The sequence below is a fragment of the Periplaneta americana genome, chromosome 13 (genome assembly GCF_040183065.1).
Source record: "Periplaneta americana isolate PAMFEO1 chromosome 13, P.americana_PAMFEO1_priV1, whole genome shotgun sequence".
Classification (NCBI taxonomy): domain Eukaryota; kingdom Metazoa; phylum Arthropoda; class Insecta; order Blattodea; family Blattidae; genus Periplaneta; species Periplaneta americana.
The window spans coordinates 51,990,154-52,016,780 of record NC_091129.1 but is presented as its reverse complement, the minus strand read 5'-3'; the positions used below and the strand labels follow the sequence as shown (position 1 = coordinate 52,016,780).

The 26,627-nt window shown below is 36.3% G+C and overlaps 1 protein-coding gene across 3 annotated transcripts in view; it reads left to right on the top strand.

Annotated features, from left to right (window-relative positions):
* The window catches only part of LOC138711897 (solute carrier family 2, facilitated glucose transporter member 8-like), a 140,329-nt gene that overhangs the window by 68,799 nt on the left and 44,903 nt on the right, over nt 1-26,627 (top strand). For 2 of the 3 annotated variants that reach the window (XM_069843178.1, XM_069843177.1), the window contains one exon: nt 15,901-16,018. The exons of the other annotated variant lie outside the window; for it this stretch is intronic. In XM_069843178.1, coding sequence (XP_069699279.1) covers nt 15,901-16,018 — 118 coding nt within the window. The remainder of the gene's footprint in view (nt 1-15,900; nt 16,019-26,627) is intronic. 3 annotated transcript variants of the gene reach the window in all.

Genomic DNA, 26,627 nt, shown 5'->3' with positions numbered 1-26,627 from the left:
TCGGTTCGGCGTAGGTGAGGTCGGTGGGCTTGCAACTCATCCCAAGGGAGCACAATAGAACTCAAGTCGCAGTGCACAGGGATGTTCCCCTCCCGCCTTCATTAAGAGGAAAAAAAATAGTAGTAATTTGTAGAGTGATATGTGTAACTTCTCGTTCTGAAAATGAACTTTAAAATGTTACATTTGTTCGGATTAAATTTCTGTACTTTTTAAAGGATAAAACTAAAATTCTTTCAATCATTTGTTATCATAAAAATACTGCTCTTTGTGCAATTTATACCACTTTAGACATTTGTATCATTTAAATGTCACATAGCCGGTAATCTTTGACCGGCTAGAATTAATTTTTTACTGAATATTAAGCATTTTTTCCAATAAAATAAGAGTGCACTGATAGGCTCTGCCTTCTCGTTTGCTTTTCGACTAGGCATAAACATATTTTAATCCTTGGATAAATGAAATAAATTCATAAATAGTGCATGATAAGCATAACGAGGGAATGTGTGTCGCTCTAGATGTCAATGTTTATATTAAGTTAAGTCCAAATAAAGCCTGCGTGACTGTACAATTTTACAAAACGCCGGATCGTGAAATCGTCTGTCAATGAGAAATGAGAATCTCTAGTTTGAAGTAGGCTATTTAATAGCAAAGCATTTAATAAACAAACTAAGAAGAATGAACCTAACATTTTGTAATGTTAATTTAAAAGAAATACGTTGCATTTCATTAACTCCTACTTTGCTTCACTTGACTTGGAGCATAACAAATAAAATGGCGGTAAGCCTATACCAATAACTATAAACAATTTTAACTATAATAATGGATAAAATCAACAACAAAACACAGAATTATTCCAATATCTACATGGATACGTAAAAATCTCAGTCACTTCACTAAGCTGATTTCTATTCACCTGGTCGGCGATGTAGTCTATCCCATTCAGGTCTCGCTCACCAGAGCGCTCTTCACGTTGAGGCGAGTTTCCGGCTTCATTGCGTCCTGCTGTGAACAGACCGAGCGTGTCTCATTGTCCACACTTTGTCACTGTGCTCTATTTGACTGTATTTTCAGCCAAAGAAGGTCCGAAATGAAATAGTATGGGTCCAAAATGAAAATTGTTGGGCATAAAAAAGTTTGGCTAATAATAATAATAATAATAATAATAATAATAATAATAATAATAATAATAATGCACCAATTGTGTGTTTAACGAAGACAATTTTTTTGTGGGTTATTTTACGACGCTGTATCAACATCTCTGGTTACTTAGCGTCTGAATGAAATGAAGGTGATAATGCCGGTGAAATGAGTCTGGGGTCCAGCACCGATAGTTACTCAACATTTGCTCATATTGGGTTGAGGGAAAATCCCGGTAAAAACCTCAACCAGGTAACTTGCCCCGACCGGGAATCGAGCTCGGGCCACCTGGTTTCGCGGCCAGACGCACTAGCCGTTACTCCACAAGTGTGGACTAAGACAAAATAGTAGTAGTGGTAGGTAGTAGTAGTAGTAGTAGTAGTAGTAGTAGTAGTAGTAGTAATAATAATAATAATAATAATAATAATAATAATAATAATAATAAGAAAACTTCGAAGTTAATGTAAAACATAATTTCATATTATTATAGTTGTCTTGTTTTATGTGCATTTATATTGATATCTAATGTTCACAAAACTCAGTTCTCTTTAGTTATATTGATTTCATGTAACAATTATTATCACTGAAGTGTCTATAATAAAAAATAATGGTATGGTTTTATGGACAAACTGGCTATTAAATTGAAAGTTTAGTCGATTCACTACGTACTACGAACGTTGTAAACTAGTTTCTAATTTTTTAACCATGACATACTATAGTTGCAGAAATTTCTATCACGGAAAACTTTCTGTTAGATTCGATACCAAAAACTATTTTTCAAGCTACGTTCTTTTCCCCTTGTCATGTATCTGATGGAACCAACACATAGCTCCGAAAATAGGGATATTTCTGCATCTGTTATGAAGTGTAAATAATCCAAAATAAACCACAGCGCTTAAAGTTTGTACTTAAATAAACTTCGTGATGACTACCAAAGCCAATGGAAGTTCATACCCTGACGGCCTAACGTTTGGACTGGATTCAAACTAATCCATCTGTGTGATGGGAACTCGCCTGTGATATAACCACGCAGATATCCGCGATCTGTGTTCTGTTACAAATGAGGTATGACAGCTGATCTGTTTTTGCATCGCTTTTATAACAATTAAAGAGTGTGATCCCAAAAAGCGTTAGTCAAATTTTATGAAAGGACTGGACTAGTTTTTTTTTATCTATCGGTTCAAATCCTGGTTGGAACACGTCACCTGGTTGAGGAATTTTCCGAGGTTTTTCCTCAACCAGGACAGATTTAAGGGGAGATTAGATATTAATTTAGCTTTCAACCATTTCTCATAATTCACAGAATTCGTGTCATTATGAATTATGATAATCTCCTAATTTAGCACTAGACTTAAACATAACAAGAGTGTTCGGTATAAAACCGTCTTCACTACCGGCATGTACAATAATACGCCTAAATAGTTCGTGGGGTCCATGTTGTCACTGAAAACGTGTTGCTTAGTACGTATTCCAGTGACATAGGCCTCATTCGTTTAGATCAGCAGTCATCAGCACAGTGCACCCTCGGGATAGCGTGTTTTATCCGTGAGTAAAAGGTGCACTAGCGTGCATCCGTGGCTGCTGGCGGGTATGCTTTCTCCTATCTCTTCTGCACGACGGTGCATATTCCGATACACTCCTTATCCGTTACCTATTTCAGCGAGTGCTGACGACCACTGGTATAGATGATTGGTCGCCCTTCATGAATGTATGCTATATTCTTCGGCTACGTAAATATTAGCCGCAATTTCCGTCCTGTCCGTTCGAAACTCCCGATTTTTCACAGCTTTTCTCCACCTGAAACCCAAATTTCTGAATACCTTCCTTAAAGTCCGCTTACTTTCAGAAAATCTAATTTTCTCCTTCAAACAAGTAATAATGTTTTCAACATTTGCCTTTCTCTGTCGGTTTTGTAGAATTCATTCATTGTTCTACACTCATTGTATTAAAATCAAATACATGTGTTTCTGTTTCCATTCCAGACCTTTCCTATGTGGAGTATTGAATGGTTTTCTTTCCATAACACATTTTCCACTTCTTTCATAATCCTCTTAATGCTGCTAATTCAAATGTCCGTAGTCTGAGACACACGCTGTGATATCAAATAATTAGGATCATTACTATGTCCATGTATTAAATATCTACTCTATTTACAGTGCATACATTTTATCTTTACACGTCGCGTGTGAGTCGCTGCGCTGTACACTGTCGCTTTCGCTCTACATCTCTGATCGTGGAAAAATAAAATGTATGCACTCTAACTTACAATTTCCCTACTCTGACTATGAAGCACTTTGTCGCAACCAACATTTGTAAGACTCTCCTTCCATTGCACTAAATAACGATATAGTAAATTATTGCGAACTCAGAGGTCAACTGTTTTCAGACGGCATGTAGGAAGGTGGGCAATGAATAGATCTAATAGAAGGAAACTAGTAACAACAGAGATTGAATTCTTAAAGCAATAGCGGGTTGTAGCATTAATAGAATAGGTAAAAAGCACTAAGATAAGAAAATAATTATGAAGTACGGGGAATATTTTTTAACTGTCTTGGGGCCGTATTCATAGACATTTTTAGCGCGGGTTTCCGGTGGATGATCAGCGTTTTTCGTATTCATAAACCAGTGTTAGCGATAGGATATGATTTGAATTCTGTACAAGTAACCAGTCGATAGCCAGGGCTAGCTTAGTACGCTCGTAGCGCGTGCTGCGAAATGTTTATGAATAGCAGCCTTGGAGATTTGGAATTTCTCGGTCGCGGCCGCAGAGCGACTATCTCCCACTATGCATGCATCCGCTGTTCGTCTGGCAGGCAAGCAATGTCCAGTTATTTGTACTTACTCAGCTCATATTTTATGCTCAAAATGTCCCCCGTTGTCTGCTACACATTGCTAACACCTTCTTATAAAATTATTACTAACTTTCACAAATTCAGCAGTACTGATCTACTCAATTTCAGCTCTTATGTAGTCTTTTACGATCATTTATTGAACTTGTTTGTCTGAATTTTAACTAGGTTTTTTTAATTGTTTTACATAAGGTAGGGATCTGTTTGGATATTTCTGTCGTAACTTGCGTTGCGTTTTCGCACAAGATTTTCTGTATTTTACAAAGTATTATAAATATACGCACGCTCACGTAATGAAAATTGCATTGGAGCGAAATACTTCACACACTAATCACTAACTTCACACAAATATTAAGCACAGCTCAGAACTAAAGAGCACTCGAGTATGCATCTACGCCGTATGGCAGCCAGCCTAGCACTGAGACCGCCAACCGGGAACTGCGTGATCAGCGTGTTGGTCACAAGGTCTCCTGGGAGCGGGAAGCGGCAACTCTCCGGGACAATTAAAAGATATTCCCTGTATATCTTTAATATAGCAGAAGAAATGGAAGATCATAAAAAAAGACAATCTAAGGAACATATTAATAGAACAGAAAATAATAGGCTCCTAGACTCCGAAAGATAGTACTACAATAAATGTAATGTGAACGCAAAAGGGCAATAGAAAGACTCAGAAGAAGATGGGATGACTGCTTAATAATCCGTAGCGCGACAGCACACTAAAGGCATAGATGGACCAGCCGACTGCTGCCAACAGTCCACACGCCTCAGCAAAGGTGAACGATCATCTAAATAGTACGAGGCTAACGTGTGATTAGCAATATGATCGGGTAGTTATAGCTGGCTTACGAAGCCAGATTTCATTACTCCCACATTCATGACGGTGCTGGGTGAGCACTTGTGGTACACACTATTCAAAATTTAATGAGAAAAATTATTTCATCGAGGATTCAGACCAGCGCTCATTCCGTATCGTTAATCCAAGGCCTGACTCTTTAACTCTTTCAGTGTTACTGTCGTAAAATTTGCGCATCTGGCAGTTCATAATATAGTACTTTGAATATTATGTAATATAATTCCTTAACAAATGAGAGTGCCAGTATAGTGTATTTATTTTTTTTAATAAGCTGTTAAAATAGTTTAATTCGTTATTACAATGTTTCACTTTTAAAATGAGAAAACCTGTTGAAACTGCAGTAAGCATCTATGCATGGAATGACACCGATTGTTTTACATGCGCCGTCCCTATCGTTGACCACAAGGCTTCAATTACCTACAGCTCATGCATTTTGTCAATACACTTGCGATGTGCAGTACGGGAACAACGTTTCTGGGATGGGGTAAAAGTAGAAGGGAAGTTCGGGTGTGTGTCTACCGAGTTCAAGGGAAAAACTAACCCATTCCCCTATAATTCGTAAGTAGACTCATCCGATCTCGTGCGGAGCTCTGTAGGAAGATTGGGGGACTGTCTTGACAAAATGCATGAGCTGTACAGTAACTGAGAATCGAGCGCGTAATCTTTAGCACGTCGTCGTGTGTTCTGATCGCGTAATTACGAATCCAATAAGTACTGATGCGTTATATGCCTCATACAATTATCTAAACGAGTTTAAGTGTTGTGACAATAGCGTTAATATTCGCTAACAGAAGGGCTTGAAACACTCTGATACGGCGTAGTACACATGTTATTTATTTTTATTAATTAGTACCCTTTCAAATTATTATAATTGCTGTTATGGTTATTGTTGTTATTAATAACAAAATTATTACATACGACTTAGGTCCTTTGGTCTATTTCTGCCTGTTGAAGTCTAGATTATTAACACTTCTCCCCAGTGATCTGCTAACATTCCGCTCTCCTGTATGTCCGTATTGTCATGAGTGAAATGGATTCTGCTGTGGCTCTATTACTCGATAGATTTTCATCATATTTGATCTGTCTTCTTTACATTATGTCTTTAATAATATTTAAGTTGACTAAATTCTCGATAGTCAAGTAAAATGATACCGTTATTAGGCAATGACCGGAATAATTTCATTTATATTCCAGTTATTTACTGTGCATAGGCCTATTTGTTACTGAGAACACAAATTTTCAAGTCATGTATCAGTACCGAACATCAAGAATAAAGAAGTCATGTCTCTTCGTATTCTTTGTACGTAGTTGCTAGAGTCTCTTTTATCGTTCCTGTTATTGCCAATACTGATGCTATTTCCATTATTCTTATCATCATCATCATTATCATCATCATCATCATCACCAACACCACCACCACTACTACTTCTACCATCATCGCCACTTTCGCCATCATAATTCCATTGCCATTTTTGTGATAATAGGATGATAAATGTCAATTAATATTAGCAGAAGACTGGTATTCATGAACCTGGTGAGCTAGTCAGTTTGAAGAAACTTACATGACTCAGGAATCATATCGATTCCGTAACAGAACTGATAAATTGATGTGGAAGATGGTAGTGATATAGATGATGTTGATGATGATCATTATGATGACGAAAGTGCTATTTGTGGTGGTAGAATTAGAGGCTAATGACGTTGAAATTATTAGTGGAATTGAGGTTTTGTAGAGTCAAGGAACACGTTCAGAAACATGTGAGTAAAATCAGATATTTATATTTAGTTGTTATCGATAATATGTTAACACGAACAATAGCACGAAGAGCTACATTATTATGCATGGATAATATAACACACTACGTTCCCCTAGCTAGATTCGCTATGTTGAAAGAGAGGAAGGCATAGTCAGGCAGCGCATTGAATTTCCCCCTGCACGTGTTTGGTTCAGGTCTCATTTACACAGTTGTATTTCACATTATCTGTAGCTTATGTGTGTCTACCGCTATGGTTCAGTGGATAGTGAGTGAGTTTCTCAACCAAGCGGCCCGTGGTTCGATTGCTTACGTGCGCTCATATTTATCCCTTGCCCTGTGACATCTTCGAGGTGAATCTACAACGTGCAGACCACACGGTCACGTGAGAAAACCTAGTGTTGCTTCAATAAAAGGCAAAATATGTAAACTTATATAGTTGCGCCTCACAAAGACAAGAAGAAGATTTTTATAATCGGTCCTAAATGTAGCTTTGCGGAGGAATAAGATACTCTACCTGATACATGTAACAGACCTATATAATTCAGAAACTACTGCTTATACCTATTAATCAGTGAATCGCCATTTGTAATGCTATTTGGAACGAAGGGTTCCTTTCCATAGCCTACCTACCAACTATTATCTATTGAAATTAAAAGTAAAAGATGTTGAATTATTTTCAGAAGTACCAAATGCCAATACTTGGATTACTAAAAAGCAAAGTCTTTTCAGCTCAGTCATAGTAGCGCCAGTTTGAACTCTTCCAGGACGTTCCACAGGCACATCCCACTGTAGACACTGTAGTGAGCTTGAATCCCTACCTTATGTGCTTGGGAGGTGTCCTCAGGGAGAAATCTTGAGAATAAAACGACATAACATCATTCGTTCTCTTCTTGCTACTACTCTCCGAAACAAAAGTTTGGAAGTTTATGAAGGCGTTCATTGTTTGGTTGATCAAGATAACGTACGGAGGATTGACATTATAGCTAACACTAAAAAAAAACTGTAGTAGAGGTCATCTACCTCACAATTCGCTTTGAACAGTCTAAAGCACAACCTAAGGATGTTGATAAAGAGAAAAAAAGAAATATACGAATCGACAAAACCTTACTTCCGTAACAAATACAACGTTCAGAGTATCACAGTATTTTTGTCTTTGTTGGTTTGATTTGTAATTCCTTATTTTGAACTGGGTTTAACAAATTTGGATCAACCATTCATAAATAAATGTAGGCTATACTACACAAAAAGAGTTAATTAATTCTTCTGCTGTTGGGGTCCCGAGGAACAGTCCCTAAATTTTTGGTGACGTGTAAAGGGAAATATAATTTAGGCAAAGATATTCAAGACGAAATTTCCCAAAACATAATTAAATACTCAGTTGCCATTTAAAAAAAAAAAGATAATCTATATGGTAAACATTCTATATAAATATTTCAATTATATATTTGTGATTGACAATCTGTGTTTTTCTCTTCAATTTTATCTATATTTTTATGTTTCATGTGCTCTTTCATGTACAACCATTATTGTAAATAGTGTGTTATCCTGTGTCTATAGCCAAGTCTTGGGAGGTCAGATAATAAAATAAAAATAAAAAATATTCACAAGAATTATTATTCTCAAGAATGATAATATTGTCAGTAATAAAATTTGACATCAACTGAATCCCAATTTTTAAATTTTAGTTTCCATTTAAATTAATTTATGCCTTAAAAATATGTAACTCTTCTGTATTCAAGATCTTTGTGATCAACCATTCTGCAGAGCAGATTATTTAGCAAAATCTAACTCTCTGTGTAAAATAAAATAAGAAATCATATTTATGGTGAAGAATGGGTAGAACGCAGAAAAATTCCTTCCAGCACCGGAACTCCAACCCGGGTTTTCAGTTCTACGTGCTGACGCTTTATCCACTGAGCCACACCGGATTCAAATTCCGATATCAGATTGAATCCTTCTCAGTTTAAGTTCTACCTCTCTGTTCACCTTTGGTGGCCTACCCTCATATATTGTGTCACAGAATGTGTGACGTTGGCACAGTGTCCAACATTATCTACAGAGGTAGCCTACATTACGAGTAAGTGGCGGGGTCCGACGGAACAAGGCGCCGCGCCGTCTTGAATGAAGAAGTGATTACTTACGCTTATTATATTACTATGATGTACAGAAGCACATATGATTTCCATGCAGTTAATCTGCATTACCATAATGGTGAAGAATGGGTAGAACGGAGAAACATTCTGTCCGGCATCGGGATTTGAACCCGGGTTTTCAGCGCTACGTATTGACCATATGGTAATGCAGATTTCCTGTACGGAAATATCCTATGTACTTCGGTACATCATAGTAAATTCATATTTATATCACAATACAGAAATATAATGCTAACTTAAACAATATTACATCAATCTGTAATATTACTTTAATAACATATTTTCTATGTAGAGCAGGTCTTATACTAGGCTACATCTTCAAGTTTCTTGTTTCCGTATTTCGTACTTTAATTTCACTTCATGACTAACACAATCACGGTATTGCTGGGTAACTTTCGGCGTTGGACCTGCTCATTTCGCCATAATTAATTCACATATCATAATCATTCATACTATAGCCCGGGTTAAGTTCACGGTGCGGCGTGCTGTACTTGTACAAGAGTGCGGCCGTTCGGCTACCCAATCATTCATTTAATAGGAGTGGTAAGCACAATAAACCTCAGGCTGCAGTGAAAGCTTTCGGATCCCTCCTCAGTACAAAAGAGAGAGAGAGAGAGAGAGAGAGAGAGAGAGAGAAAACACAGTCACGGTAGTCGGGTAGCAGCGTATCTCAAACTTATTGAAATGGGGACCACTTTTTAAGTCAGAACAGTTCCGCGGACCACCTTACTCTTCTTCCCTTCGAAAGCAAATTTATCATTTTTGTAGCTTATTTTAATACCAGTATACTTATATTTTAAAATAGAATTCATTAATTACATACATTTCTAATTATATTTTTGTAGCCAATCACAAGTAACTTATAACAAATTGTGTGCATTGTTGATTCATGGCTTGCCTGTTAGTTTAGGAGTTAGTTAAAACTACCAACAAAATGAAAATGAAAATTAGCAGTTAGTTGTTTGAAACCCTTCTTATGTGGTACACGCTAGTAGTTGTCCAGGTTTCTGTCAAATAGTGCCCATTATAAATAATGGAAAACTGGCTTCGATCCGGATGTTTGAAAAGAAAAGAACATGATGATACGCTTCATTTAGGCAGTGCTGCAGTTCAGAAGTTGTGTGTGAGGAAATATATTAATATCAGTGATAGTGTTATTATAGAAATATCTAGTCCTAGTAGTAGTTATTCAAAGAAAAAATACTTTCGTAAATATAACAAGGGTTATTTGGAACTTGAATTTACTTGGTATGGCAATGAGAGCGAACTAAAACCTCGGTGCGTTGTTTGTTACAAAGTGCTTTAAACGAGTGTATGACTGTCGGATTTTAAAGTAGGCGGAGTCTAAAATTTCTTATATCGTCATATGGAAAAACAAATTAAAAAATTAATGCAGAAACATGCCCGATTTTCAACAAGTAAAGATGAAATTTGGTACGTTCTATTATTGGTGTACGACGTACTGTTACGTGCCCATTTCAATGAGCAGACTGGGTGTCGGCAAAACTACATTAAGAAAGTCATCAATAGGCTACATCAAAAGGTTCGGTCGTCTGTTATGAATTTGGGTGGTTCCTGGCTGGGTTACAGGCTCGGCAGAAAAATGCCACATTCATAGTTAATAGTGCTTTAAATCCCTCTTCTGTTACTGAGAGTAGATTGGGAAGTGGATACACGGGTAGGGTAATAAATTTCATAAAATATTAGTACTGAGAGAAAAAGTGAAAGGCGATTGGCATGTGTAATTTCCAAACTCTGAGATTTTAAGCTATAGTGTGATACGCAATTCGTTTCAATTTTATTATTTCTTGTCTTTTTTGAAGGACCACAAGGGCAGAACTCGAGGACCACAGGTGGTCCGCGGACCATAGTTTGAGAAACGCTGGGGTAGATGATTATGTAGAGGAGCTGGCAGTGCCGCACACAGCTTTTGCGGGGCCCAGAACAGAACAGAACTAAAATAGCTTCACAAATTTCTATTTTCCTAAAACATTCCCCACATGAAAATTGTTATTTTCAATATTGAAATATTATTTCCCTACGCGAAGTTAAATAAATTTACCCACAATTATGAGTGAAGTGCAATTTCACGCACTGTCAGCAGTGTGTGAAGTGAGCCTTTTCAACACCAGTGCATGAAGTGAGCATAGTGTGCGTGAAGTAATAACACCAGTGCGTGAAGTAAGCAAAGTGTGCGTGAAGTAATAATTTGAGGCAATCGAAGAATAAACATTGTATGGTACACATTCGTGAAGGTGTATTTTGATAATCGTGTATTTGATAAATTCGTCAAGCCTCGTTTCTCAATCCTACACTCCTGACAAAATATTACCCACTTCACGAACTTGTATCATAAACTACTATTTATTAACAAAACATTGAAAACTACATAAATGAATAGCCTGTTAATATTTCTGTATTATACTTTCATTGAGGGAAACTACAGCATAATTACACTGTAGAAAGTCCTATAAAAATTATGAAAAATATGCAAAAGAAGGATATACATTTTTAATTTCTATAAATGAGCTATACACTCAAGCTTTTGTGTGCTTTTTGTCAGCAAGAGAGTTAATGACTTTATCTTAGTCAATTTTATGGGCTAGTTTATTTCCTAAAAAGTAGTTCCTAAAGAAGAAAGTCTTATTTGTCTCATGATGGATCCTTGCACATTTTTTATCCTAGGGTATTTCTTTCCCTCTGCAACGGACACAGGGAGAGCACAGAAGATTCGCAAACAACACACACATTGGGAAAACTTTCTGAAAAATTGTCTTTGTTCAACATATTCAGAAGTTCGATTGGGCTCACAGGATTATCTCCCAAATTTTTTATTGTGGATTGCTCTGAAATTAATAATTTTATCAATGATTTCAGAGGCTGAGTCATTTTCATATACAGATTACTGCATTAGCTGAAGATTTCATCTTGAAACAGTTAGGCCTACAAGTATATCCAAACAAAAGTATAATTTATGTACATACCTCACTGATTTACACCTTCCAGTCGTCTTCAAAATAAAACGGTCAATTATAAAATATAATACATTCACTTTGAATTTTTCAGAAGGTCACACTATATCTTCGTTATTGGGATTTTAATCTGCAACCTTCTTATTTTTACATTGGCTATTTATTTGTTAACTCTCTGGATGAGTGTTTTGATTTCCATATTTCCACAGACAGTTACACATTCTTGTACTACTGCAGGCCATTGTTCTCTTAACTGCTGTAACTCTCAATAAAATTTGAAATAATTCTATTAACTTAAAATTGTTAGGTCGACACGTTTAAAAGTGTTAACATTTATTAAAACAGGTTATGTACCTTGGACATATGGTCCGTTTCGACGCGATGTTGCGTCTTCAACAGTGTCCCACGAACTACTGTTGATCTTGAATTCTGCCTTTTGCATTCGTCAGTTGTAGGGGTGGTTGTTTGTGTGTTAAATATGTATCATGATATCGAACAATGTGTAGGTATTGAACTGTAAGTGTGTACTAATTATATGTTGTTGGTATGTTATTGTATGTTTATATATTTCGTATTGTTCTAAGATATTTAACTGCGAACTTTTTGGTGTGATGTGTCGAATTTCCATATCCGTTTCTATATTATTGTAGTCATGATTAATGTCGATAATATGTTCTGCGTAATTTGATGTTATGTAGGGTTTGGTTATAGATTTAATATGTTCATTATATCTTTTTGAAAGGATCTTCCTGTCTATTCTATGTAAAATTGTGGGCAACTATTGCATTCTAGTTTCTAAACGCCAGTTGAATTATATTTATTTGAATGTTTGATGTGATTATTTAGATATTTCTGTGTTGTGTTATTTGTTTTGTATACTATCTTGTATTTTAGTTTTCTGAATGAAGTTGCAATTTCGTAAGTATTGGTATTGTGATATGTTAATGTTATGTATTCATTCTCACGCGGTGTTTGTGTTGGTTTGTTCTGTTTTTTTTTTAATTTTTTATTAGTGTGTCTATTATGTTAGGGTTATATCCATTTGTCTTGTGCTAAATAGGATAGAGTAGCATAAATCGCACCACTTCCTAAATCGCATCACTGCTAGTTTATAACAAATTACTATAGTAGTGTGGCATCTAGTGGTATTGTTACAATCTACCATATGAACTTCCACCATGTCACTTGATATCTGCCACTTCTTTGTGTCAGCAGCGTGGTGATAGTGTATCTAATACAATCGCTCAGGTGGATGTATATTTAGCTAACATTTTGTAACTAAATAACGGATTTGTAGGGGCCTATGCAAAGGAATCCATTATCTTAAGATGTTATTCGTTTAAAGAGGTATTAAAGAACATTTAACTTAGCAGGATTTTCGAACATGTGGTAATTATAGGCTAGAATGAAGGAAATAATAACTTATGGCGTAGTTTCTCAATTCGCACCAGTTGTAGGTGCCTAATTGGCACCGGTGCGATATGAGCAACTGTAGCAATTCTAACCGTACAAAAGAAGCCCCAAAAATTTTAACTGAACTAGGAATGCATCAGGTGGGTGCAATATCAAGTGGTGAAAAGGGCGTTAATACAACAAGTGTGTGTTGTACAAGCGCACCAGGTATTTTGTGCCACCTGTGATAATTTTTAAACGTCAAACAGTGCATCCTTCATTATCAGCTGGTGTTCCTCCAGGATCGTTCTTTCTTTGCTCTGAGTCAGGTTACATCAACAGTGAACTATTTGTCGAATAGCTCAAACATTTTACTTGCCACTCAAACCTGCCATAGAAAAAATTGCTGCTTCTGTATGTCCACCTATACGACCCATTCCAAAAATTTAGAAGCTAGATTATTTCGGGAAAATGGTGTGCTCCTGTTTCAGCTTCCTCGTCATAATACTCATAGGCCCAGTCTTTAGATGTTTCTATCTTCAAATCATTTCAGACAGCTATATCATGAAGCAGTTCTTAGGTGGCTTCGAGATAATCGTGGAGAAAAGATGACGCAGTTTACAGTCTGAAGTGCCTAGTGAAGCACATGGCAAATGTATAACAATATAAAACGCATTCAGAAAGTTTAAATGTTACGTAATTTACGCTCCATTTTTTTCAATTTCATTTGAAGATGCGTTACTCTCTTTCATTAATTTCAATAAACTTTTAATTTGCATTTATTACATTATTCATTCAAATACTCTTCAATATGTTCAATATTAAAAGCTTTCCTTCATCCTGTTCCCTGCAGATAAAGAGGTGCGATTTAAAAAACCGCAGGTGCTGTTTAGGAAACTAGTTGCGTAAATGGCACCACTGACATGTGTTTCAAAAAATGTCATTTTAATTAAAAAATATTAAATCAAATTCAAGGATTTTCTTACATCAAAGGTAAATGTTCTGGGAATGTATCTCTGTAAAGGGATGCAGAAAATAAAAACTGTATTGTTCAATAAAAATTATAAATGCTAAAGTAGTGCGATATAGGCAAACTTACCCTATTTTATTGTGTTTAGTTTTTCAGTGTAGTTGTCATTGTTCATTTGTATGTTAATCTGTGTGTCATTGTACAGAAAGCTGCATGTTTATGTTGTATGAAGAACTAAACACGATAAAATATATAGCACAAGACAATGGATATAATCCTAACATGATAGCCACACTAATAAAAAAGGCAAAACAAAAACAGAACAAACCAACACAAACACCACGTGAGAATAAATACATAACATTAACATATCACAATGTCAATACTTACAAAATTGCAACTTCATTCAGAAAACTAAAATACAAGATAGCATATAAAACAAATAACACAACACAGAAATATCTAAATAATCACATCAAACATTCAAATAAATATAATTCAACTGGCGTTTAGAAACTAGAATGCAATAGTTGCCCACAATTTTACATAGAACAGACAGGAAGATCCTTTCAAACAAGATACAATGAACATATTAAAGCTATAACCAAACCATACATAACATCAAATTACGCAGAACATATTATCAACAATAATCATGACTACAATAATATAGAAACAGATATGGAAATTCTACACATCACACCAAATTCATAGTTAAACATCATAGAATAATACGAAATAATTATATAAACATACAATAACATACCCACAACATATGCTTATACACAATTACAGTTCAATACCCACACATTGTTCGATATCATGATACATAACACACAAACAACCACCCCCAGCATAAGAGCGACACACCCCCACCCCTACAATTGACGAATGCAAAAGGCAGAATTCAAGATCAACAGTAATTCGTGGAACACTGATGAAGGCGCAACATCGCGTCGAAACTTTTTAACGTGTCGACCTAACAATTCTAAGGTTTTAACAAAGTGTTAACGTGAACTAGAATCAATGAATTCTATTAACACTACTCTTGTCCACCACTGTGGAGTAATGGTCAATACATCTGACTATGAAACGAACGGGTCCGGGTTCAAATCCTGGTTGGGGCAAATTACCTGTTAGGGTTTTTGGTTTTTTTTTCGGGATTTTTCCTCAACCAATTGAAGCAGAATTGCTAGGTAATTTACGGCGTTGGACCTCGGACTCATGTCGCCATCATTAATTCACATATTATCATCATCCTCCACACAATGGCCCGGGTTAAATTCACGGTGCGGCGTGCTGTACTTGTACAAGAGAGCTGCCGTTCGGCTATCCAATCATTCACAAGAATAGGAGTAGTAAGCACAATAAGCCTCAGGCTACAGTATAAACCTTCTGATCTCTCCTCCTTACAAGAGAGAAAAAAAAAACACTGCTCTCACTGGTCCTTTTCGAAGACTCTGGCCGCATGGCAATTGTTTCCCTCTACGGTCCTGACAACTGCCTATGGTCCACTCAGCCTCCTGTCAATTTAAGTTTCGGGTCTTTTTCGGGTATATTTACATGGCGTCTAAAGAGGATAAAATGACACAAGCATTACTTCTTCCTTTAACATTAAAATAGTTTTAGCAAATAATAAAGAGAAACAGACGCAATAATTTATTTTGTGCCGAAAACAGTCGTATGAATAAACTAAGTAAAACTTCACGAAGAGTACACTCCAGCAAAATATGATTCTTTAATTTGCAAGAATAAGTGTTCCGCAGTAGTTCTTCGCTAATAGTGAAGATACACTGTGGACCGTTGTTGTACAGGTGCTGTCCAGTCTGATGGCGTCCGCTAGCCTCATCTCGTCAGGAATGAATCTCGGCTACTCCGCCACGGCACTGCCGCTCCTCGACCTGCAGAACGAAGACGACGAGTCGTGGTTCGGTAAGTAGTCGCTTGATGGCGGATGTGGTCAGTTCTACACGGAATCCATGAATGTAGTAGAGTAGCGCTATCACCCAGTTGACAGGAGTCTGTAGATGCTAAATTAAGGCTTGCAGATTGAGTACAAGTAAATGTCAATAATATCGCATCAGTAGCAAGACAAATACAGCGAGGAGCAAGGTTAAATGAGGTATTGATACATGCAGCGCGAAATTTTGCATTACAAGAACATGCTATCGAAAATACGGAAACTAATTTAAAGAAGCTAAGCTAATATCAGCTCATCTTGCATTTCAACCAGAATCGTTATTGAAAAGTGCTATTTTGGTGGAAGAAGTAAAGGAATAAGTTCGTGCTATGCAACGCTAACATATTATGTTTAGTTGCTGGATCATTTGCAAAATTTGTATAACAAATGGACGATTGAGAACGTCAAAATTAAAAGTACTAGGCCTATTTAGTGCATATTCTGCATTTATTAATATAGTACAATGTCTCTGCTATAGTAATCAGCCACTGTACACTCACCTTGCTTTCCAGCATTCTCTACAAGTATTATTTGATGGCTCGGCTGAATATCAAGTGTGTTACAGGACAAGACAATTGATCTTTTATTGAAATAGAATTCCTTTATTTTATATCAGATATTCTTTAAACAGTGCATGGATCCTAGAATAGTAACAGAACTAACTTCAGATCAAAAATAAACAAACATTTTAAACATTAATGTCAGATCTGTTACCCAATATAATATAAATGTAATAACTTCTTCAGTAACTAACAGAAAAGCATTGTCTTAGTAGATTGCCCATAAGGCGAAGATATTTAAGTTTTAGTTTCTTTAATTATGATAATTAGAAAAAAATTAAGACACTGTTTTGTATATTGTAACAGACATGACATGGAGTAACAGATCTGACAGGTAACAGACATGACAAAACAAACATAAGCATGTGCTAACCTAAAGTTTTTTTTCTTAAAAATCTTCAAAATAGCAACTTAATTAGTGCACACGTGTACTATTATGTCCTATTGATCTTGACTTTGTATGTTGTTATTTGTGGAAAAAACAACACAAATAGATCTGTCAGAGTAAAAATGCACGCTTAGACTATAACACAAAGTAAGAGTATGACACACAAACTAGTCAAATCAAAACGGATGAACATAGCAGTACAATCAAAATGGCTCTTTGTGCATCATCCTGGCTTGTGTTGACACTTGTGGGATTTCTTTTTCAACTGTGTATCCATAGTAACAGAATGGTGTAACAGACCTGACTGATTTACTGGACTAGAGTAATTATGCAATCATATTTAAGGAAATGTAAAGTCAGACATAAATGAAAAAGTTTTGATAATATCGAATGTTTCTTATTTTTTTTCTCAATTACATTATTAAGCAATCTTTTATCTGAACATAATTATACTACATTTTAAATACTTAACTTGTATGGACACATCATTTTATCTGTTACTATGAGAATTTTATTTTATCCTCGTGAAATATTTCACAATTCACACGAAGGAAATAATTCCTGTGATGTTTACTACAATAGTATTAAAACTACTCACTGTTAGGAATTTATAACTCTAGTTTACAAATGCAATAATGGGAAGGGTATGAATTGATGGATGTCATTTGTTATACAAATTCTGCAAATGATCCTATGTGTATGTCATTCAGCAGTAAATCCACTGGCTTTATTATTACTATATTCTGAAAATGTTGTTATATGATGTCTAAGATGTTAAATCATTATGTATTATTTGTAATATAATATTTGTATTCTGTAGATTTCACTGAAAAAATGAAAAACAAAGTCGGTCGCCATTGTTAGGTCTATTCCTTTTCAACACTCTTGGAATAGGGATATTTAAAGTAAAACTCAGATATTTTTAATTTGAAGGACACAAATTCAAAAGGATCTTCATATATGAATACTTAAAAACATTATTATCAGTCAAAATACTAATCTACAAAAACTTCATTTAATAATTATTACAGCATAAATATATATTTAAGTGTTCAATACAGTCCTACATACACATCGCAATAACAGCAACACTAACTTAATAAATTACAAGTAACAAATGAAAACAACAATGTTTCAAATAACAAAATAATGAATCTAAACATTTCCAACTGCATTCCTTGTGCCCACTCTTCGGCTTCTGCATTTAACAGGATTTCTACTACGGCATTTCTTTGTATTTTTCAATCGACCCAAACAATATAATCTTGTTCTGAAGATTGAATTCAGAAATTTAACAACTACGTATATTATGACATTCTGGCATATAGCAATTAAGATTAATTCATAAATGCTTGGTTTTAAAGGCAGAAGATGGTGAAATTTGACATTTTTCCTAATTGATACACAATTTTAATTTGTTTTATGTAGAAATATCATTGCTGCAACAACTTAAATTATAGACTAGTTTTAGAAAATAAAATTGGGGCCCAAATTAAAAAAAACAAAACAAAATAAAGTCATTCATTAATCTTAAGAATAGGAGTGTTAAGCACAATAAACCTCAGGCTGCAGTGTAAGCCTTCCGGTCTCTTCTCCGTACAAGAAAAAATGTAATGCCTGCTTAGGTAGTGGTTACGTAGGTCCTTTTCATATTTATAATGACTTCTTTCCCTTTTTCTCATTTCTTTGTCTTGTGACAGAGAAAACAAGTGTGCGCCTTTTTCAATTCTCTGTAAACATTTCGGAATACAACAGTATGATATTTTTTTCGCATTTACATTACATTCGTTCCCTATTTGACTGTATACTGCATAGCGCGCGCTGGAATAACAATGGCCGATTTGTCCGCACTTCTCGGCGCAAAGGACTGCGGAACTCTGGTTCTACGAAGGGTGCCTGTATGTGCAAGTACTGTCACTGTAGTTTTACATTCCACACATTGTCAGTGCGATGCAAGTTCTTTCGTTCTCGAGGAGAACATATTACGAACTGATGAGTTGTCAATTGTGCCCTAAAATAATAATATTTTTCCCAGTATTCTGTTTCCGCTGTTCTAATACAGTATGATCAGTGATCACCAGGGAACGAAACTTGTTTTTTTTTTTAGTTGGTTATTTAACGAAGCTGTATCAACTCGAGGTTATTTAGCGTCGATGAGATTGGTGATAGCGAGATGGTATTTGGCGAGATGAGCCCGAGGATTCGCCATAGATTACCTAGCATTCACTTTACAGTCGGGGAAAACCTCGGAAAAAACCCAACCAGGTAATCAGCCCAAGTGGGGATCGAACCCGCGCCCGAGCGCAACTTCAGACCGGCAGGTAAGTGCCTTAACCGAATGAGCCACACCGGTGGCTCGAAACTTGGAAGAGAGGCAAGTGATTTCAGTGTTCTAGCAGTGTTACCTTTACAAGGTAAAAGATGTAACGCGAACTTTTCCCTATTATTGTAAGACATTGATGAAATTAATTTAAATTAAATTAAAATTAAAATTAAATTTTTTCATAAATATATTTTTGCTTATTATAGCCCCTTCGGTATCTCGTAAAACCTACATGCGCATGAACCTACATACTCGCCGAGTTAGTGACATGTCCAGTGACATAGAAGACATTATGAAGGAGAAAATAAAGAACAGTCAGAAGTTGTCATTTCAGATCGACGAGTCCACCGATATTGGCTATCACGCACAACTTTTTTCCCACATTCGGTACATTGATAGGGATGTAATTGCAAGTAATTTATTATTTTTTTTTACAAAGAACATCCCGAGCGAGCTACCGGTGAAGAAATATTTCGTACAACTAATGAATATGTGATCCGTAATGAATTAATATGAGAGGATTGCGTTAGTGTTTGTACAGACGGAGCCGCTTCTATGACAGGCCGTGAAAGGTTTCGTGGCTAAAGTACGTGAAGTAAATCCTAACATACGCAGCAACCACTGTCTCATTCACCGCGAAGCCATTGTTGCTGAGTCTTTGCCATCTCCTCTGAAAATTGTGATGCACGAAGTAGGAAGTAAAAGTCGTGAACTTCATCAAATCGAGGCCTTAAATACGAGGCTTTTTTTCAGTTTTGTGTCAGGAAATGGATCAGAGCACATTACACTCCTGCTACATACAGAAATGCGATGGTTATCACGAGGCAAAGTGTTAGCACGAATGTTTGAACTTAAAGAGGTACCGTACTTGAATTTTTTACTATTGAGGGCATGAGTACGCAGATTTATTTGCAGATGATGAACGGATAGCTAAGTTGGTATATCTTTTCGATATTTTCATACATTTGAATGAGCTTAACAGAGAAATGCAAGGTAGGAACGAAAATATTCTGACTATTATGGATGAGATTCAAGGATTTGTGAATAAGCTGAATTTTTGGATACAGATTATTTAAAATTTTCAGTTTGAGATGTTCCCAACTGTATGATTGATTGATTGTTTATTCTATACATGGCCATATACATGAATGTACACGTCAATATCATAACTTGTGATTTAAGTATTCTTTTACTGAATAAAAAGTTTGATCAGTTAAAATCTATTTAACTTTCACTTTAAATTTTTCATAAGGTAAAGATTGTATCTGTAATGGTTGACGTCAAGAAGCTCACTTCACGCATATATGTAGTTGAAATTGGCAATAACATATTAACTGCCATCTCGGAGACAACCGGATATTTACTCCTTATTGACAACCAAAATGTTTCCAAAGGCACTTGGAGAAGTTTTAATGTCAGTGTTCTGTCTGCTTTTAAATCTGCCAGTTCCTCTTGTACGAGTATATTATTCGGAAGATGGTTTTAATCCACAATGATTTGATCACGAACCCAGTCGAAATCTTGAACACTCTCTCCAAAATAATTCTTGAACTTCTGCTGCAAGATTACTAATGTCCTTTAATTAAGTCCATCAACACTTTATTATCGTCAGCAAGGGGCCTTAGTTGTTCACTATTTACTCGCTTTGTGTTGCAGTCGACGAGTAACTTTTTAATTTGTTATTTTACGACGCTTTATCAACTGTGACGAGTAACTTATATCATGGATTAGAGACCACAGAATTCCATATTAACTTCGACAAAAATCGTGATAAAAATTTTCCTAGTTAGTTGCAAGATAATCGCAACAATTTCGTATAAATTGGAAACAGATTTTTTTGTGAAAAAATAACTTTTCATTACGCTTTAAGGGTCAAAGTAATGATAAAAAAGGCTTCATACATCAGTGTATTCAACAGATGCACAAGGAACCTAGACACATTTCAACACAGCAGGTGTAAATTCGGGGTAATTCAACATGATAGCTCGTAATGCCTCAATCATGTCAATTTGAACATTGAAAGTGTTGGATGATTATTTAAAAACTTTCTTGCTACATTTCAATCAGTACTTTTTATATCCTTGAAGTAATTCATTGTTTTAACCCTTTCTGTGAGTGTATTAACATTATAAACATTTATCTGTACAATATTTGCTGGGATGAATAAGTCATTGAAATTTACAAACAATGAATATGAATCATGTAAAGCGCATTTTGTAATTTTCTGAATCACAATTTTACTGACCTGCTGAAATAGTTCATGTACCTCAATTTTTAAGTCCAAACTGAAATGGTTAATTAATTTGCCTACCGACTCTCCTACATTATTAGAAATTACTACATTCATTCTACGCTTCATGTCATTATGCGAAAATCTGTGGTCTCTGCCTATCCCTCTCCACCGTTCACAATGACTATTTACGTGCAAGTAAACAAACCCGTACCTATAGTCAAGGAACAGCAAACCTGTTTCAAGGGGTAACAAGTTTCGCTCCCTGGTGATCACAGTAACGATTCGCTTGTCTCCTATAACGGAAGAAAATGAGTAGACTGTGCGCTCCTTTAACGACTGTATGCTCAATTCCCTCCTGATATCATTATTATCACGAATATAGACTTAGGAGGATAATCTCAAAGCTGCCTGGCCGTGTGAACTTAGTATCCGATCAATTTTTAAACTTTTCCTCAACGTTTTAGGTAGTCCAATTAACCTGTATATACAGTTCAGATTTTCTTATATAAAGTGTGAAAGGAATATTGCTCTTTCCTAACCTGGTAGATTTCAGATGCGGTTTGTTTTCCTGAAATCTGTGATTGGTTGTGTTATCCAAAATGGCAGTACTACGTAAGAGAGTTCAAAGTTTCCGGCATTCATTTGTAGTTCCTCGTGACTCTATCAGCCTGAAAAATTAATGAAATATTTCCAAAATGTCATTTTCGGATCCTGCGTAGTCGACTATGAGCCAATTATTGAAATTTATCCTAATAAATAGGCCTACTAATGATTAACTTCCAACATTTCCTAACAGTTAAATTATTCAAATCAGGCTTTCAGGTATGACTCCCTGTAAAGTTTATTGGAATAATTTCGAAGCAAAAATTGTTCCGGGACCGGGTATCGAACCCGGGACCTTTGGTTAAACGTACCAACGCTCTACTAACTGAGCTACCCGGGAACTCTACCAGACACCGATCCAATTTTTCCTTCTGTATCCACAGACCTCAAAGTGGTTCCCGGGTAGCTCAGTTAGTAGAGCGTTGGTACGTTTAACCAAAGGTCCCGGGTTCGATACCCGGTCCCGGAACAATTTTTCCTTCGAAATTATTCAGTTAAATTATTGTCTGCCCAGATTTCATCAATGAATATGAGATGGCGAATATGTTCCTTGAATCAGCGTATTGCTGAGAGGCACATGCAGAATGAATAAACAATATTTCGCATAGGCTTATCAATCAATATTTTTCTCAAATTGTATGCATTTTTCCATTTATAGCCCATAATTTTAAAATTCTTATTGAAGAGTGTACCTTCCAAGCAATAGAGATTCTTTGTTTAACGCTAGAAATTATCACATTTCGTAATTTGCTTTATAACTAAATGAAATGTGATGATAATATTTCGAATCACTCTCTTTATCAGAATCATTTAAATTAACCTTGCTGTCTTCTGTTTCCTTCCTATGTTTTTCTGCAGTAGACAGATAGACTCGCCTGCAAAATCCTTTCTTACGTAATATACTGATTGTTCTTTCTGGTTTTCTAGTAGGTCTATAGTGAGATGCACGTAAATTTGATTGTTTTTATGGTGTACTGTGATTTCCCTTGTCTAGATTTCTTGTCACACACGTTTATCACTCTTCTTGCAAATTCCCGTGCTTCACTACTTTCCATTATTTCTTTGCCCTTGTTCCATTGTTCATATGATTTCTTGTACATTATTCTGCATGACGTAATACACACCATTCATTCATTCATTCATTCATAGTGTTTTACCCAAGTGCAGATTTTTCACTACAAACCTAGCATTCTCCAATATTTCCTATTTTCCGCCTTCCTCCTAGTCTCCCCATATGTTACATGTATCTTAACGTTGTCTTGGTATAATCTGATATCTTCTTCTTCTGCCCTGTACTTTTCTTCTATTCACCGTACCTTTCATTACATTATTCAGTAGACAGTTTCTTCTTAGACAGTGGCCTAGCCAATTTCTTTTTCTCTCCCGATCGGTTTCAGCATTATTCTTTCTTCATCCACCGTTTCTAGCACAGCTTCATTTCTTATTCTGTCTGTTCATTCCATACGTTCGATTCTTCTCCATATTCTCATTGCAAATAATTCTAGTCGTTTCTCTTCACTTCGTTGTAATGTCCATATTCCTCTGCGGTAGCTGAATGGTCAGACCTCCAGACTGTCACGGAGGCTGCCCGGGTTCGATTTCCGGTGAGGTCTGGGATATTTTCATTGAAAAAAAAAAAACATACTAACACTTGTGGCGGACAAGGTCGCAGTTGGGTTTTTTTCCCGGGGTTCTCCCGTTTTTCCACAAATTAGGCATTTACATCATTCCGTCCCATTTCTCCATTTCGTTATCATTCCGTAGCGTTCCCTATACGCAGGCCGGCGATGCCTGGAGGGTGCTGGCCTAGAGACGAGTGGGGTTGAATGCTCGAAACCTGGGCACACAGAGAACCTTAGTGTGGTCTGCCGGTGTGGGTTTGGGAATGCGTCACCAGAAGGTTAGCGTAATAGATCTTAACAGGTCGCAGTGCTGGGCCATAGTGCCTCCCTCCGTTAATTTAAATTCAATTCAATTCAATTCAATTCAATTCAATGTCCATGTTTCTGCCCTATACATTTCCACACTCCACACAAAGCACTTCAATAGTAAATTCCTTAGTTATTTTTCGAGAGGTCCACAGAAGTCCCTTTTTCTAGTAAAATCTTAATTTGCCATTGCTATCCTCCTTTTGATTTTCTGGTAGCAGTTCATGTTACTACTTATAGCACACCCCAAGATTTTGAAGATGTCCACGTGTTCCACAGCCTCATTTCGAATTCGCACGTTTACCTTCTTTAGGTTCTTCCGATAACCGTGGCCTTCGTCCTGTTTGAATTAATCTTCATCCAGTACTGCTCACAGCTGTAATTTAGCTCCAGTAGTATGTCCTTTAGTATCATCTCCTTTTCCGCTAACAACGCCATAACATCAGCAAATCTTAACTATTTTATTCTTTTCCTCCTACTATCACTCCTCCCATATTCTTCACTAAATTCTCGAATTAGATGTTGAACAGGGTAGGTCCTTCTAACATTTCTTCTCCTATCTTGACTTTGACTCGTCGTTTCATAAGAAGGTTACAGAATAGCCTACATATATTATACACTGTTAATATGGACATCAGATATATACAGTAGAACCTCTATTATCCGAGATAATGAAGGGGGTTGACGGAACGATTAATCGAAAAAATCGGATAATCCGTACCATAAAATATTTTCGTAAATTAAGTGAATAACACTTGAATTTTCGTCATTTCCTCCGTGGTCTTGTGTCTAACACGCTTGGTAGTGAGTCAGAAGTTCATTAATTTAAATTCGGTTGTCAACGACGTAGTTTTAAGGGGTAAGAAAACTCCTTGTAATGGCTGTCAGCGGAAAAATATAAATAGTAGAGGTCTCATGTTGTAGATTTACATACTGTATACACTTTATCTTTGATTTTTTATTCTATTGCTCACAGTTGTAACATCAGTCTCATATTGTGATGCGAGATGACCCTCAGTTTCTCTTTCCCCAAACCACTTAATTATTTGCATTTTGTTCGATACTTAGCACAACACTTTTCTTTTGACACTCATGGAATACATGTTATATAGAAGTTGTAGAGCACGGCAACTCGAATAGTACACCAAACTGTGTAAGTGTAAATGCTTGTAATAACACACTCTAGAAAAAAAACGTAGGCCTATACTAATATAACGTACAATAGAATCTACTTCATATGTTTCTGTAGAAAAAAAAAAGGAGCGAGAGAAAGACAGTCGAATAATCCGCCAATCGGTTAATAGGGTGACGGATAATCGGGGTTCTACTGTATTAACTTCAACACAGTCGCAATTATTAGAGCAATTTATTGAATGAATATGCTTTGTGCATGGGTAATTGCACGTGTATGAGCGAAAGTCACACACGTTCTTGCTTCTTAGAAACGAACAGTAACATCCCCTGTCCCTCATACGTCTCAAACCACCTCATCAGGTCGTAACTGTAGCTATAATGTATCTTTCAAATACCCCAGAGAGTTGCCGTCCCCAGGAGCACAGCCATATTCCTCCGGAGAAAATCGGAGCAATATTTCAGCAAAATTGAATATGAATAAATTAATGTATGTATATGTGTGCGTGTGTGTGTGTGCGCGCGTGTGTGCGTGTGTGCGTGTATGCATGTATGCATATATGCTGACCACGAAATCAAATGGCCCGAGATCGAAACCCGGTTGGGGCAAGTTATTTGGTTGAGGTTTTTCCGGGGTTTTCCCTCAACCCAATATCAGCAAACGCTAGATAACTTTCAGTGCTGGACTCCGGACCCATTTCACTGGCATTATCACCTTCACCTCACTCAGACGCTAAATAACTTGAAGTGTTGATGCAGCGTCGTAAAATAACCCCTCAAAAATACAGAGTTGATTAAGACACAAGTAAGACACTTATTAGTCTATTAAAAAATAAAGAAGATAAACTTACAAATTCTGAATGAAGCAGTAGAGCAAGTGGACAGCTTCAAATATTTGGGGTGCAATATAAGAAGTAACATGAGCTGCTGCCAGGAAGTAAAAAGGAGGATAGCAATGGTCAAGGAAGCTTTTATTAGAAAAAGGAGTATCTTCTGCGGACCTGTGGAAAATGAACTAAAGAACAGACTAGTGAAGTGCTTTGTATAGAGTATGGCATTGTATGGGGCAGAAACATGAACATTACGACGAAGTGAAGAGAAGCGAATAGAAACATTTGAAATGTAGATAGCGAGAAGAATGGAACGTGTGAAGTGAACAGACAGAATAAGAAATGAAACTGTGCTGGAAAGAAAGAATGATGCTGAAATTGATCAGGAAAAAGAAAAGAATTTATTGAGTCACTGGCTGTGAAGAAACTGTCTACTGAAGGATGCATTGGAAGGAATCGTGAACGGGAGAAGAGTTTGAGGCAGAAGAACATATCAGATGATAGACGACATTAAGATTTATGAATCATATGAGACAAAGAGGACTGCAGAAATCGGATAGATTGGAGAAAGCTGGGTTTGCAGTG